Source organism: Mustela lutreola, chromosome 2 (genome assembly GCF_030435805.1).
Source record: "Mustela lutreola isolate mMusLut2 chromosome 2, mMusLut2.pri, whole genome shotgun sequence".
Classification (NCBI taxonomy): domain Eukaryota; kingdom Metazoa; phylum Chordata; class Mammalia; order Carnivora; family Mustelidae; genus Mustela; species Mustela lutreola.
The window spans coordinates 118,566,458-118,583,497 of NC_081291.1; the positions used below are offsets into that span (position 1 = coordinate 118,566,458).

The window sequence follows — 17,040 nt, forward strand, 5'->3', positions numbered from 1 at the left end:
AGAGCAAAGCCATGACCATGATGTTTGCTAAATTTTCTGTGCAGGAGTCTTAATCATACTCATCTTCCCTGCCCTACAGAATTACTGAGAGGGTAATTACTTCATGTTAAATAGTGCTCAAGAGGCATTAAAAACTGCAAATTCTAGGTCATAGAAGTATTAGAAGTCAAAAGTGCCCCCACCATCCCACCATATCCCATTAGAATGAACAAATGTTCATTCTCCTCTATATGGACCTAGACTTAGAGTTTTGGCCTGGCCCCATGATTCCCTTTAGGCAGAGCACCAAGCCCACTATATTTACAAAGTGCTTCTCCTTATATATAGGCATCAAATCAATCCATTTGGAAAAGCTTAAGTAATAATGACCGTTATACACTCCTGCCATTTATTGAGCACCTACTGTGTTCCTGCCAGAAACATAATTATGTCATCTATTCAATCCTCAAGACAACCTATGAGAAGAGTATGAATGGCATTATTTGGTAGAGGCAGAAACTGATAACTTGGTTAAATCAGTGGTTCATGGTATTTAATACATGAGAACTAGTTTGCTAGAATTGCAGATTCTCTAATGTGCCATTCTGGAGACTCAGATTCAGTAGTCTAGGATGATGCCCAGGAATCAGTACTTTCATCAAATTTCCAGGTGCTTCTGGTGCAGGTGGTACAGGGGTGGCACAAGAGACTGTGGGATACATTATTGCCCATGACCATACCTGGGGTAAAAATAGGGGATGCAGATTTTAAGTCAGGACTGCTGTATTCCAAACCCCAGACTCTCTAGACTAGACAGCAGCACTCTATGCAGAGGGCTGACAGAGAAGGGGCATAGCCCCTGGTGCCCTTCAGTGGTGATCTCTGGGGCAGTTGCCTGGTCAGCAGGGGCAGTGGCTTCTGGAGCCTTCCCTGTCAGCTGTTTGTAGGCAGCATGTAACTCATGGCTATGAGTCAGCATGCTCTGTTCCCATAGCTGTTTCTCTGTGATGGCTGGGGGCACACACCCAGGCTATTTATGTCATCCTGATGGCAAAGGGATTGTAATGTCAATGAAATACAACTGTTCCAGAAGCAAGTGCCTCAGAAGGGCCTGGTCCACAACCTGCTCTGTGTGCTGAACTCCGCAGGATCAGCTGCTGTTTTCCTCACTCCATTTCCGCTCCAGAGATAATAACCTAGTGCTGATATATAGGTTTGGGGGTGTGTGTGTGTATGTGTCTGGGAGAGGAGGTATCCACTGTGACTGCAGAAGAACACAACTTAATGTTTCCTACAGATCTAGGCATGTTATTTCAAGAGAAATATATAAAGGCATACATATGTCATGCATATAGAGCAAATATCTAAAGTCATAGAGTGTATATATCAAAACATGATTTACATTATTCTGAAAATCCAAAAATGGACGAAGGAGGATGGAAGTTACTAGGAATACCTACATGTGTCATTTCCTGCCTCATCACCTAGGGATAATCATTAATTTTTAAATACCTTTACTATCCTTTGTTATACTAAAAGTACTCCACATTCAGTGTAAGTAATTTAAAGGAAAAAATAAAGACAGATAGAAGTTGCCTGTAATTTTCCCACTTAAAGCTAACTACTTTGGAGTGCTCCCTTTTGCTCTTTCCTCCCTGTATAGTTATTTTTGTGTAGCTCTTCAGGTCACATGATAAATGGAAATGCAGACCTACTTGCGCTGGCAGCTTCTTTCCACATAAATATTCAGGCAGCACAAGGACCCCTGTTTTTCTGTTTAAGTCTTTTAAAAATTGAATTTTTAGAATTTGTCACCTATCTGATTTCATCCCAGCAATCTGGAAAGTATTGCTCTCCTGAGTTACAAAGCTTTGCAAGCTTTGATGCTTCCCTGGGACAGAAAAATGCCAGTAAATGCAAATGTGAGCAGCAGAAAGTAGTGTTTTTGTTAAGAGGGACATTGCCTCCCCTGGGAAGACATGTAGGGGCCAGGTCTAATGCCTCATTGGTCATGTCCTTATAACCAGTTAGGATGCAAGATGAGTAGCCTAGAAGGCAAACCCGAAAAGTCATTGGTTGCATTCCTAATGGTTAGACCAAATTTAGGAATACCTAACTCTTTTCTTTTGGTGATGTAGCAATTACTGTCCGTAGAAAAGAGGAGAATGTTTATACAAGTCTTTTTACTGACTGGATGACTCTCCCAAGAAATGGACAGATGTAAAATTAGTTTGGGTTTGTCCACCTTACAGCTGTGTTAACAGTGGTTAGACCTATGAACTTTATGCTGTCCCACAACAATTTCCCATTGTCTCAGGATCCTTCTGTACCACGGACAAGCTCAGGTGTTCTGAGCTGTGGGCAGGCTGACTGCATGGGGCGCTGTGTTTCTTTTGAAAGGTCAGCCAGTGGTGTGAAGCAGGAATCTACCTTTTGGCTTCCCAAGCTGTAGACAAGTGCCAATCACGAGAGGGGGTTGACGTTGCCTTGAATGACATTGAAGCATTTCTGAGTACAGCGAAGGAATACCAGTTGCCCAGCCACATGGAATTTTACAACCAGTTTGAGTTGATACTCACCATTGACGTCAAGGTAATGTGTCTGGGTTATTTTAATCTTGTGGTTAGAAAGGAAGCACTGGGGGGCCTTTTGCCTGTTGCTTAAGAAAGTCTGGTTCATCGTCATTAGCCATCAGGGAAATTCAAATCAAAACCACATCGAGATACCATCTTACACCAGTTAGAATGGCCAAAATCAACAAGACAAGAAAGAAATCTCCAAATAAAAACAAATTTTGGAGAGGATGTGGAGAAAAGGAAGGTGTCTTACACTGTTGGTGGAAATGTTAGTTTGTGTATCCACTTTGGAAAACAGTGTGGAGATTCCTCAAAAAATTAAAAATAGAGCTACCTTGTGACCTGGCAATTGCACTCCTGGGTATTTACCCCAAAGATACAGATGTAGTGATCCGAAGGGGCATATGTACCCCAATGTTCATAGCAGCAATGTCCACAATAGCTAAACTGTGGAAAGAGTCGAGATGCCCTTTAACAGAGGAATGGATAAAGAAGATGTGGCCCGTATATACAATGGAATATTATGCCTCCATCAGAAAGGATAAATGCCCAACTTTTGCATCAGCACGGATGGGATTGGAGGAGAGTATGGTGAGTGAAATAAGTCAAGTAGAGAAAATCACTTATCATATGATTTCATTTACTTGTGGAACATAAGGAATAATATGGAAGACATTAGGAGAAGGAAAGGGAAAGTAAAGGGTGGGGGGGATGTCGGAGGGGGAGATAAATCATGAGAGACTGTGGACTCCGAGAAACAAACTAAGGGCTTTAGAGGGGAGAGGGTAGGGGAATGGGTGAGCCCAGTGATGGGTATTAAGGAGGGCATGTACTGCATGGAGCACTGAGTGTTATATGTAAACGATGAATCTTGGAACACTACATCAAAAACTAATGATGTATTGTATGGTGACTAACATAATATAATAAAATTAAAGAAAGAAAAAAAGTCCAGGTAGGACATACTGAGCAGGCTTACCAGTTCCTGAATCTCAGGTAGCATCCTAGCCTCTGTGGTTCCTGGAAATCTGACCCTTCATGGTCTGACCCAAATATCCCCTTCAGTCATTCATTTCTCTCCAGATACTCATGATCATCTTTGATGTTTCATGCACTGTGCTGAGGACATAGCAATGAGAAGAAATAGACATGGTTCCGTCCCTGATGCAACTTAGTGGGAAAGACTGACATTAATAAAATGTCAAAACACAGGGCACCTGGGTGGCTCGTTGCTTAAGTGGCTGACTTTGGCTCAGGTCATGATCCCAGGGTCCTGGGATGGAGCCCCACATCGGGCTCCCTGCTCATCAGAGAGCCTGCTTTTCCCTCTCTCTGCTGCTCTGCCTACTTGTACTCTCTCTCTCTGTCAAATAAAAAAGAATCTTTAAAGACAAAAATAAAACCAGTCAGTTTTTAAATAAATAAATGTCCAACACAAAACACAAGAATGTGTTATAAGCTGAGATAAGTGCTCTGGAGGAGAGATTTAGGATTCTGCTGGACATGTGATAACTTGACCTTGACTGGGGATCCCTAGAGCCAAGGCCTGGAGACTGAGTAGAGATAATGGGGGAGCCTTTCCAGACCAGAAGTAACAGCATATACAGAGGACACAGGGCTGGAGGGAAACTGGCATAAATGCAGAACCCAAAGGCCAGGGTGGCTGGAGTACAAGAGCAAAGGGTGTTTGGGGGTGAGGTAAGAGAGGGGCAGATGAGGCAAGGCTTTGTGGGCCATATTAAGTTCAGTCTTTATTCTAAGAGCAGTGGGAAGCCACTGAAGGGTTTAAGCAGGTGAAAACTTGATTGGGTTTGCATTTTGAGACAAGCTCTCTTTTATGAAGTCAGCAGAGTTATGGAGAGCACACCTTCCTCTGAGATTCACATCACCTTGTATGTATCTCTCCCATAGGGTCATATTGATTTCTTTTGAGTCACCGATCTCTTTTGAGTCACAGAATCTGATTCACATACTTTCAGGGTTCTATATACTCAGGGGTATTTAAGGAAGTTTGAGGTAGGCACTTTTTATCAAGATACGGGCAGAGTTTAGGGAACTTAGTAGGTATGGTGAAGGTTCCTGGGGTCAACAAGAAATAAGAAGCAGTTACCAGCAATCAGCATAAAGGGCAAAGGAGACCCCAGGAAGCACTGTAGCTGTGACTGTGAGAGGCGCTGGTAAGGGCTGTGGCCTTGGGCAGATGTGGCTACAGCTGCTGTTCTGGCCAACTTCAGCAAACTGCCTGGCCATACCACCTACCAGGAAATGAGTAAACTTAATCAACCATCTCTAGAAAATGAGCAGAGGGGCGCCTGGGTGGCTCAGTGGGTTAAAGCCTCTGCTTTGGCTCAGGTCATGAACTCAGGGTCCTGCAATTGAGCCCCACATCGGGCTCTCTGCTCAGCAGGAAGCCTGCTTCCCACCCCCCACCCCCTCTCTGCCTACCTGTGATCTCTGTCTGTCAAATAAATAAATAAAATCTTAAAAAAAAAAAAAAAAGGAAAAGAAAAGAAGCAGAAACATGGAGGAAGGAGAGGATTATAAGAGAAATATTTTTTTAAATCCTATGTCAAAAGTGGATCAAAAATCCCCCAAGCCCATCTTTTCTTCTTTCAGTTTGGAATAAAATTTTAGGTTATAAGACTTAAAGATCCTGTTGTGTCAGAGAAAGTTGTGTCCACTGAGAAGTAATGACTTTGTTGTCAAAACTGGTACTCTATACATATAGAAATATTCCTAAATATATGTATGTGTAAATATGGTACAGACACATGTATCTTTTTACTTTGACAATTGAGATAGCCTACAATCAATGAGACCCCTAGTGTCAATGAGTCCACCTAGGCCTGAGATCTTTGTTTCTAATACCATTCTTCAGTAGAAGACTCCTGAGCTCCTTGGAGAAATGGCTGATTCTAGGGCTGGGACGGGGAATATACAAAATGATCCTAGAGCATCTTGTAGTGCCAGAAGGAACTACTAAAAGCAAAACAACAAACCACAGTGATGGGACATAGGCAGGAACTGAGAAGTACTCCCCACGGCCAATGTTAGAACAATTTGAGCAATAAAATTAATAAAGTAGTATTGGATTCCAACCCAAAGTATAAAATACATATCCATGAACCCATTCTGACATAAATAAATGTTGAAATAAGTAAATAAATGGGGCAGAAGAAACTAATCTCCCATGCAGAAGAATTCTAAATTATTTTTGTAGATACTTTGCCCTCAAGGCAGTAGAGTATAATTTCCAACCCTCAAATGTGGGCTATGTGTAGTGACTTCCTTTCAAAGAATACGGTATAGGGAGGGAGAAACAAAAACTGACTTTATGGTAAAGTTACTTTATATACACGACCTCAACTAGGTGACCAAGGTCAACATCAAAACAGTGTTATGCAGATTTGAGGTACCCTTAATGTAATATGATGAACATGCCACTTTACTTCCATGATCTTACCCCCAAAACCCATAACTCCAATCTAATCATGAGAAAACATCAGATAAATTCTAACTGAGGGACATGCTACAAAATATCTGACCAATACTCCTCAAGATAGTCAAGGTCATCAAAAACCAGTAAAAGCTGAGAAACTGCCACAGCCAAGAAGAATCTAAGAAGTCATGACAACTACATGTAATATAGTATCCTGGATGGGACCCTGGGGGAAAAGGTACATTAGGTAAAATTGAAGAACTCTAACTAAAGTGTGGACTTTATTGAATAATAATAGTTATTTATTTTAATAATAGAAGTAACATCGATACTATTTTATTAATTGTAAGAAATATACCATACTAATGTAAACTGTTAAGATAGTGGAAACTGGATGGTCTATATGGGAACTCTGTACTATTTTGTATTTTTTTCCTGTAATTCTAAAACTGTTTGAAAGGATAAAATTTATTTATAAAACAGTGGTAGTCTACGTGTAAACAATTGAATCTGTTACAATTAAGGCATAGTGATTACGAAAACTGCATCTACGATTAAACGATTATGCTTGTAGCAGCCCCACCCCCCCATCTGTCTGAGGCTCTTGAGGTGCTTTTCTACAGTACATTGCTACTCCACCACCCTCTTGGTGCTGTTTTGATTTTACTCTGGTGTTCACTTTCACCACGCAGTCTAAAAAACGAAACAATCGCAGTTAACAAATAGCAAAATTCAATTATTTAAACATTCACTTCATTCACCTATAATGAAGGTGGTGGCAGTTTAGTGGAAGACAAGCACATCCCCAGTTAAGTGCCCGTTGGTCCAAGAACATAGGGAGTGAAAGGGACAGTGGAGCACGTAGGGGACACAAAGGTCAGCTCAGCCTAGGGAAGTCAGGGTGTTCCTAGAAGATGCCTAAATTTGGTCTTCAAGATTGGGTAGGAGTTTTCAAGGGACACAAAGCAGAGGGAGGGAACCTCAGCAGATGGAACAGGAGATGCAAAAACAGAGAGACTGGAAACAAGAACGTTCCTGTAACTGCCACGGCTGGAGGCTGGAGTGAGGGGCGGGGACTCATGGAGGTTAGACTGGAGGGAAATCAGTGTAGTTAATTAGGGGTCCAGTGTTTCATGAGGAGTCGGGGTTTTATCCTAGCAGGTCATTTAAACAAGGAACTTATATGATTAGATTTATTTCCGGGAAAGAGAATTCTGATTATGGTATGGAGAATGGATTTGCAAGTAAAAAGAGGAAAGAGGAAAGGAGGGGATGCAGTTGTTAATCTTGTCCCAATCCTTTCCCTCATCTGAGGGAGACCACCTCGCCATTTCCAGGGTTCACTCTGGGACCTTAAGGGAGAGATACAAAAGGGCAAAGGTGATTCAAATCCTGTTAAATCCAAATGGTGGGCCAGGGGGCTCCAGCATGTGGCACTGATCTCACATCAAGGCTGTACACCATATACCACTAATTCGATAGTCATTCTTTCAGTCAGATTTCTTGGTATTTGTGTAGCAGTTAACACCCGTGACTCAGTGTTCTAGGTTATCACTGGGCTAGCCACCGAGTCTTATCACCATCACCCCAGAAACACAAACTGACATTGCTTAATCCTAACATAGGAGATTTGGTTTCTTTTTGGGATCTGGACTTACTGCTGTATTGTCAGAACCTGTAGTCCACTATACAGCTGAGCTTCCTGAGGCTAGAGGCACATTCCTTAAAGAGACCTTTTCTTTTTTTTTTCTTAAAAAAAAATTTTTTTTGCCACCTTAGCATTTTTTAAATTAACATATAATGTATTATTTGCCCCAGGGGTACAGGTCTGTGAATCATCAGGCTTACACTTTTCACAGCATTCACCATAGCACATACCGTCCCCAATGCCAAAAACCCAGCCACCCTATCCTTAGCCCCCCACCCTCCAGCAGCCCTCAGTTTGTTTTGTGAGACTAAGAGTCTCTTATGGTTTGTCTCCCTCATGATCCCATCTTGCTTCATTTTTTCCCTCTTTACCCCCACCACCCCCTGCCCTGTCTCTCAAATTCCTCCTATCAGACCTTTTAAATATAAGCCCCACCTTAATCTAGATTAGGGGTCTGCAAACTACAGCCTGTGCTTGAAAACTGCTTGCCACCTACTTTTACAAAGTTTTATCAGAATACAACCACACTCATTCATCTATGTAGTGTATGTTGTCTGTGACTGCTTTAATGCTACAAAGAGGTCAGTAGTTGTAACAGAGACCAGATGGTCTGCAAATTCTGAAATATTTACTCTTTGGTCCATTTCAAAAAAATTTTGCTAACCCCTAATCCAGACCAACACTGTTCAGTAGAAATATAACGCCAGCTGTATATGTGACTTAAGGTTTCTTAAGGTCTGGTCTGGAAAAATTGAAAAAAGTGAAAAAAAAAAAAAACAACAACCCACGTGCAATCAGTTTTAATGATGTTTTATTTAACCAATCCAAAATACTGTTTCAATATGTAATCAATATCAGAAGTTACTAATGAGATATTTTACATTCTTTTTTATTTTAAGTCCTCAAAATCCAGTGTGTGTTTTACACTGATGGCACAGCTCCGTTCAGATTAGCTGCATTTTGGGGGCTCAGTAGCCTCATGTGGCTAGTGGTTGCTGCGTCAGACCATCCATGTCTGTACTCAGACTCTACAAGGACTGAGACCAGTACTAGATGTTGGAGGAGGGATCAGCCTTGATGGGACCCTCAGGCTGAAGGGAAATGGTGGTTCCGTAGCTGACTCGGTAGTCCTCCCTCAGGGCTCTGGGCTCTTGGCTCTTTCCAGAAGATGGCCAGCATAAAAAAAAGACACATTTACTTTACTAGCTGTGAAATGTGGCAACCTCCCTGAGTGTGTGCTAAACCTGTACTTTTGGAATGAGGCATCCTCAGAGCACCCTGCGTGGATTGTGGTGGTTGAGCTCTTCTAATTTAAGGTTCTTTCCTTGGTGGCTAAAATCATCCAGGAGGCAGATGTTAGATATGAGATGTCTGACATCCATCTAAGTTGGAATGACAAAGAAAAGACTACTCACTGCCTCTGACCCGCCAGAGGTAGATGGATGTCATGTTGGAAGCAAGGCCAGAAAAAATGTATTCAGGTGAATTTAGGCCTTGGTGAAGCTCGAAGACTTCCGGGCCTTGTTTCTTATTCTCTTGAACTTTTGCTTTAGAACATACAGTCAGTTATGGGAATGTCAGTGAGTTTTATCTTTCCCTTGGTATTTTAACAGTTTACTTCTTTATTACTCAGGTATAGAGAAGGGGTCCCACAGAATAAAATTTAAATGTTTCTCTTTTGAGTATTTGGGGTTCCCTTGATCCTGCCTCAGTATGTAGCCAGCTGTTTCCCCCCAGAACACGTAAACTCTTTTCTGCGTCAGGGTACACACCTTTTCCTTTGAAACCCTCCTGTTCTATAAAGTGGCCCAATATCCTTTATTCATGGTCTGTGGCATCCTCGTCTACTAATGGACATGGCTTTGTGAACATTTATCTGTTCCATATATATTTACTGAGCACTACTCTGTGCTAGACAGTGTCCTAGGCATGGAGATACAGTAGTGAAAAGGATATCATCATTGTCCATCAGATGAGAGATGCAGACTTGCAGAATCACAATTCTGGTGCAGGTTGAGCTGTGCCATGACTTGTGTGTGGATGGAAGGGTCACCTGAAGGAAGTGAGTTTGGGGGAGGGGGAAGAAGGGAGAAAGGGAAATCTTCATGCCATCAGGCTGAGTACAAGGACCTGGTCATGATTTGCTTTTGTTCCTGCAGGCCAGAGCCCAGGAAGTCCTGCAGAAGCTGAGCGACGTACAGGAAATATTTCACAAGAGGCAAATGAGTCTGATGAAACTGGCAGCCAGACAGACTCGCCCAGTGCAACCCGTGGCCCCCCACCCTGAGTCATCCCCAAAATGGGTGTCACCAAAAACCAGCCATACCTGCATCTTGGGTAGGTTATTTGGGGAGAGGAAGCTTTGTGCCCTTATGTTTCATCAATACTCATGAGGGTTGAAATTGTGCTTGTTTGTTTTGTTTTTGTTGTTGTTGTTTAAGATTTTATTTATTTATTTGACAGACAGAAATCACAAGTAGGCAGAGAGGCAGGCAGAGAGAGAGAGGAGAAAGCAGGTTCCCTGCTGAGCAGAGAGCCTGATGCGGGGTTCGATCCCAGGACCCTGGGATCATGACCTGAGCTGAAGGCAGAGGCTTTAACCCACTGAGCCACCCAGGCGCCCCAAAATTGTGCTTATTTAAGATGCATAATGGTTGTTGTTTTGACAAATATTATTTAAAATAAACTACAGTGTGGAATCGTACAGGCATTGAAGACTTGAGAGAGAGAAAACGGACTGCCTGTGTACAAGGAGAAATCAGTTTTAATGATGTTTTATTTAACCAAAATCCAAAATGCTGTTTCAATATATAATCAATATCAGAAGTTACTAATGAGATATTTTACATTCTTTTTTATTTTAAGTCCTCAAAATCCAGTGTGTGTTTTATACTGATGGCACAGCTCCGTTCAGATTAGCTGCATTTTGATCACAGTCTAGAAGAAGAAGAATATAAACGTGCAAATAACATCAGCATGAGATAGACTCCATTAAAGACCTTAGAAAATGCTCACAAGATTCTGTTATCAGTCCAGTGGTAAAGTTGGTTCTTTGTAAAGATAAAAACAATAGATTAGTCCTTACACCAGTCCTGCTTGGTCTTGATTATGAGAGCTTAATAGTGAGTCTTGAGAAAGGTAGTGTAAGTCTTCCAGCTTTGTTCTTTTTCAAGATTACTTTGGCTTTTTAGGTCCTTTTCATTTCCATATAAATTTCAGAATCGTGTTCCAGTTTCTGCTGAGATTCTGCTTGAGGTTGCACTGATTTATAGATCAATTTGGGGAGAACTATTATCATACCAGGATTGAGTCTTACAATTCATAAATGTTATAACTCTCCATTTATTTAGGCATTGTATAATTTCACTTGGCAGTATAGACGTTTTTTGGTTTTGGTCTTGGTTTGCTCTTTTTTTAAAGTTTTTATTTAAGTTCCGGTTAGTCAACATACAGTGTAATATCAGTTTCAGGTGTGCAATATAGTGATTCAGCACTTCCATATGTCATCCCGTGCTCATCACAAGTACACACCTTAAGCCCTGTCACCAGTTTAACCTGTGCCCTGCCTACCTCCCCTCTGGTATCCGTCAATTTGTTCTCTATAGTTGAGTCTGTTTTTTGGTTTGCCTCTCTCTTTCTCTTTTTTTCCCCCTTTCTTCATTTGTTTTGTTTCCTAAACTTCACATACAAATGAAGTCATATGGTATTTGGCAGTATAATAGGTTTGAGTGTTAAGGTCTTAGGCATTTCATGTTTGTTTGTTTGTTTAACTATAGTAAATGGAATTTACCATATTTAACTATCAAAAGGGATATATATCTGTATAAAATACAATCAGGCCATCTGTCAATAGGGACATTTTACTTCTTCTGTTTCAATCTTTATGCTTTTTCCTCCCTCACCTTATTATAATGGCTGAGACATCTGATAAAATGTTGAATAAAAGTGAGAGCAGACATTTGTGCCTTTTCCCCATGTAAAGACAAAGAGTTCCTTTTTTTACCTTAAAGTATGATGTTAACAGTAAGTTTTTCACAGAGGCCTTTTATCATATTGAGGAAGTTCCTTTCTCTTCCTAGTTTGATCAGAGTTGATCAGAGTTTTCATCATGAATCACTGTTGACTTTTTCAGATGCTTTTTTTGGTGCATCTATTGAAATGATTATATAGTTTTTCTCTTTTATTTGTTAAAATGGTGGATTACAATGATTTATCTTCAAATGTTAAAACAATTGTACATTCCTAGGATAAACTACTCTTGGATACCTATATATGTTATTTGTTACTCTGTTATTTGAAACTCTGTTATTAAGAATATACATGTTCACAATTGTTATGTCTTCCAGATATTCTGGCCCTCTTCCATTTAGGAAACATCTCTCCTTCCCTCCTGATCTTTAGTAATACTCCTTGTCCTGATGTCTATTTTGTCTGATATTAACACAGCATGCCAGCTTTCTTATGTTTAGTGTTTGGATAATATATTTTTTCCACTTTTGTATTTCTTTGTAAGTGTACAAAGATACGAGTGTATCTTTGTAAGATACAAGTGTATCTCTTGTCAGCAGCATATAATTGGGTCTTGACTTTTTTTTTTTTATTTTAAAGATTTTATTTGAGAGAGAGAGCACACACAAAAGAGTGCACAAGTGGAGATGGGGAGAGGGAGAAGCAGGCTCCCCACTGAGAAGCGAACCCCTTGCAGGGCTCAGGGCCCAATCCTAGGACCCTGAGATCATGACCAAAGTAGAAAGCAGATGCTTAACTGAGCCACCCAAGCACCCCAATTGGATCTTGACTTTTTAACATATTCTGTTTCTGATTGGAGTATTTAGTCCATTTATATACAATACAATTATTGATATAGTTGGATTTAAAGTAATAATTTCATTATTTGTTTATTTTTCTCATTTTTTCCCTCTCTTCCTCCTTTCTTGCCTTCTTTTGGGTTAGCATTTTTTTTTTTTAGTATTCTCTTTTAATTCTTTTATTGGCTTTTTACCATACCTGTTTGCATTGTTTTTCTCAGATATATGCTTATGTATAGTTTTATATTTTATAAATATAAAATATACATTTTATATCTTTTACATCTTTTACATCTTTTACATCTCCTCTCATTTCAATCATTTCCAGTGTTCTTTTTATTCCTTATAATAGATCTGAATTACCACTGTGTCATTCTTCTCAAGCTGAAAAATTTCCTATCCATTTCTTGTGCAAATCTGATAACAATGAATTCTTTTGGCTTTTATTTATCTGTAAATTATGGGGTCTTGGTAATTCTCCATTTTGTTTGGTTTACAGTCCCCTATCTCCCATCACATATTGCAATTTTTAGAAGCAAGCCTTGATAACAGTATAGTGCATTTTTTCTTGAATTTTTGTGTGCACACACACACACACACTCAATGCACATACCTATGCACACTCAATGCACTTATGCACACATCCTACTGACAAATACAAATAGATTTTCACACACATAGAGACATCTTTTTAGATGGCTAGAAATAGGACTTGGTTTTCCTTAATTTTCATTTAGGACTCATTCCCAAAACTAAATTATGTTCACTTCTTTGATGTTTCCACTGTCATTGTTTCAAGGAATATATGTTTGTTACAAGTAAATAAAGCAGGAATGATAGCTTGTTTCTCTTTTTTTTTTTTTTTTTTTTACAAGATCTTATAATGGACAATGACCCTTCGAGCATAAACAGATCTTTGTCACGTCTGAACGAGTATCATTGACTTTGGCCAGACTTCTTGCTCATTTTGCAGAACAATTCTGCACTTTTGTTTTGGATACTAACCACTGAGTATGGTGGATTCAGGCAAGTCACTAACAGGATTTTCAAACACATTTATCCAGTTCCTTAGTAACGGAGTCCGTTCCAAGAGAAACCATTATATTTCACAGTGGAACGAACGTGAGGGAGCTGGAATCTTGGCTCTGACTCTTGTTAGCTGGGGGCCTTGGGTACAAAATTTAACCTCTCTAAAGTTTATAAGGAATGCAAAAAAATTCTTTTGTGGCTATAATAATAGCTAAAATATACTATTTACCATGATCTAAACACTTTGCACACGTTAACTCATTAAGCCATTATAACAAGCCTGTGCTGTAGGCTTTCTCATTATTCCACACTTCACAGATGAAGAATCTAAGGCACAGAGATTACTCCAAGAATATGTGTCTTTTACATGGAGGAGCAAGACTTGAATGCTGGCTGTGTGGCTGCTCGCCCCAGCCTTGAACTTCATTATTGCACTTACAGTGGGCAGGGTGGTGCTTGTCAGTCCTGAGTGTTGCCAGCTATAACGTACGCACTCCTAGCATCTAGCTGTTATGCCTGGTAATAATGCTCAGTTTACAGGGATGCCCAAAGGATTGTTGATTGTTATGAAGTAGCTTCAGTGATCATATAACCAGGGGCAGCAAACAGGACACTTCACTACAGATTTCAATAATATCTGTGAAAAAGTCCATAGAAAGCCCAAGCAGATTCCAGTTGACTCAGAGAGCCCAAGAGTTAGGAGGAATTTCTGGAGGCCACTGTTCACCACAGGTAAGTATCAGGGTGCTATGTTGGGAGCATTAGGTGGATGGCATTTTGGCCATGGGACCTAGAAATGCTCAAATTCTTAGGTCGTTCACAGGTATGCTATAAGTTTTCCAAGGGAGCTCTATTCACAAGGGTGTTGACAATGACAAGAACTCAAAGTATCACTTTTTAGCCTTGCAGCTATCATCCCCAGTGCAGCCCTCTGGTAATGCTAGGTTAGAAAGTCTCAAGGCCTAACTAGGGCTTCTCCTTCCCAAGTCCCATTCTTACTGCCAAATGGCCTTTGAGGCCTGAAGAAAAGATATCTCCCAGGTGTCCCAAGAGCTCTGTGGAAAGGAGGGGAAAATGACAGAGTGACAGAGAGAAGAGAGCAAGAGCAAGAGAGCCCAGTTCCATCCTGACTCAGCTAACTCATTCTTCGCATAGTTGTTTCATCCACTAATAAATGTGGTTCCACATTTGGAATCCAACTGTTAAATTAGCAACAGTTTCTGGCTGGGGCAGGCATAGACATCCTCTTATATAATTGTAAGGAAATGGTTATGTGTAAGTGGTAAGATTTTAGTATTTCTTAAAATTGTCTATGGTAAGCACAAATTAGCTACTTGTATAATAAAAAGGATATATTCAATAAATGTGGTCTCTAGAATTGATCTGGTCTTCTAATCCAAGAGCAACATCAACTGCATTTCATACAATACAAAGATAAATGCTAAAGCAGCGGTGCATAAAAGAATCCATGAAGTCTGAATGTCAAGGGAGACTTCCTGAAGAAAGTAACCTTTTCACCGAGACTCAAAAATGGGAATGATGGAGATTTTCTCATTTTTACCACATTATGTTTACTGATTTGTTGTAGTTTAATGTTTCATGTGGTGTTGTGTGTGATTTTTATCTCTTCGGATCAAATGTTAAATGCCTGGGGTCAAAGGTTATTTCTTTTCTGCATCTCTCCTTCACCTCCAATTTCATCTCACACCTCAGAAATCATCACAGTAGCTCAATTAAGCTTTGTTATTCAGTTAGCCTAACCTAGTCCCGCTGCTCATCCAAGCCAGGCTACACGCTCTGGGGTATTTTTAAGCTGAGTTGCCAATAATGGCATGTTTTCTTTCTCTAGCTCCTCTTCAGAGGACATCTGAGGAAACTTATGCAGGGACATTGGAAAAGGAAGATGACAAGACTAAATTTGAAGTCAAGGTAAGATCACCTTTTTCTTTTATGATTTGAGATTTCTGACATAAGCGAATATTGCTGCCATAATTACCAATAAATGAAATTCCCCTATCCCATACCTATCACACCTCCAGGCGATGTGGCCGTAACGGCACGTAACACAGACTAGTGCTTTTAAGAGCTGAGGTTTGTAGGATTTCTTCATTTTCTTTCTTCTTAATTGCAACTAGAAAAACTGGTCGTGGATGTAATTGTTAGTAGATACTATGTTATTGAGAAAAAAGTCATTTTGTGCATTCCTATACTCTGACTCATATTTAAAATTGCTGGGACAGTGTGTGGTTTATGTGCAAAAAACCATGGCTGAATTGCATAGAGCCACACACACTTGCGTGCATGCACCACCGGTGAACTCTGAATAAACTCTGTAGATTGTGTGAACATCATTTTCTTGCTTTTAGGACTGTACTCTAGTTGTGTAAGATACTAATATTAGAGGAAGTGGGGGAAGAGTACATGAGACTTCCTTGTATGTTTCTTTGCAGCCTTATGGGAATCCATAATTATTTCAAAATCAAAGTTTAAAAAAAGAAAGCATAAACTTTGGAATCAGGCACACCTGCCTGGAAGCCACAGATGCCACTTTAAGCCTGTTTCTCATCTGTAAAAATGGGGATAGCAATAGCTATTACCTGAAACTAATTTTGAGCAGCAAATGGAAATTTGAAAAGTGCCAAGCACCGTATAATTGTAAAGTAACATTATATTTAAATGCCCAAATAAAAAATGTGTTGCCGTAGTAGCAACCCTGGAAGGGGTTCCTTTCCTCCTGCCTCCCTAAAAGGTGAGTATCTGAATGACAGAATGGTTCTGAAGGCAGATGCCAGTGGACCCTGGGTTACACGCACTTTAGCAACAGTTTGGACTCAGCATCTGTGCCTCGTGGTCTGAATAGAGGACCCCACAGGTATTCCACCGCCCATGATGGAGTCAAGCAGAAAGGGGGTCTCCAACTTTTCTTCCTTGAGACATAAACAAGGTGGGAAGTGGAGTTCCCAGCAGACTTTTCTTAACAAGCTGCTATCTTCTGTCTGTTTAGGCAGTTGAGAACATTGCTGTAGTGTTTCAGAATCCCCTGCGGGGGGAGAAATTGCTTTACCATGTCTTCCAGAGTTAGGAAACACTCTGCAGTTTCACACAGCTGTGATCAGCCATTTTAAAGAGTAATGAGCAGTTTTTTGAAGTGGGCAAATGTAATGAAGCTTCATCAGACTTGACATCCATGAAGTTTGTGGAATTATTGCACGGCATAAAAAGGGCTTACCCGTGATCACCTTCAAAACTGAGCACCACCCTACCATCTCTGTACCCTGGGCTTCCGAGAATCTTATCTCTGAAGGTGAGAGCTGGGTCAAGTGCACCAAAGCTCAGGTCCAGGCCCTGAACTTACATGCTGTTGCTATTAACCCACAGTGTGATTTGAACTTACCTCGCTGCTCTGTGATTTTCTTTGCCTCATCTTTAGACAACGTATTTATGGCCTACACAATTTACAAAGATGCCAGAGGGGTTGTGTGTACCTGGAGGTTCTCATATAAAAGAATCCAAAATTGAGTGAGTTATTTCAGTAAGTGTGAACAATAAATATGAGTGCTG

At 40.4% G+C, this 17,040-nt stretch overlaps 1 protein-coding gene across 4 annotated transcripts in view; it reads left to right on the forward strand.

Moving 5' to 3' along the window:
• The window catches only part of MCF2L2 (MCF.2 cell line derived transforming sequence-like 2), a 254,225-nt gene that overhangs the window by 129,085 nt on the left and 108,100 nt on the right, over positions 1-17,040 (forward strand). For 3 of the 4 annotated variants that reach the window (XM_059163355.1, XM_059163356.1, XM_059163359.1), the window contains 3 exons: positions 2,380-2,571; positions 9,802-9,979; positions 15,329-15,408. In XM_059163355.1, coding sequence (XP_059019338.1) covers positions 2,380-2,571; positions 9,802-9,979; positions 15,329-15,408 — 450 coding nt within the window. The remainder of the gene's footprint in view (positions 1-2,379; positions 2,572-9,801; positions 9,980-15,328; positions 15,409-17,040) is intronic. The other variant, XM_059163358.1, reaches the window with a different exon arrangement.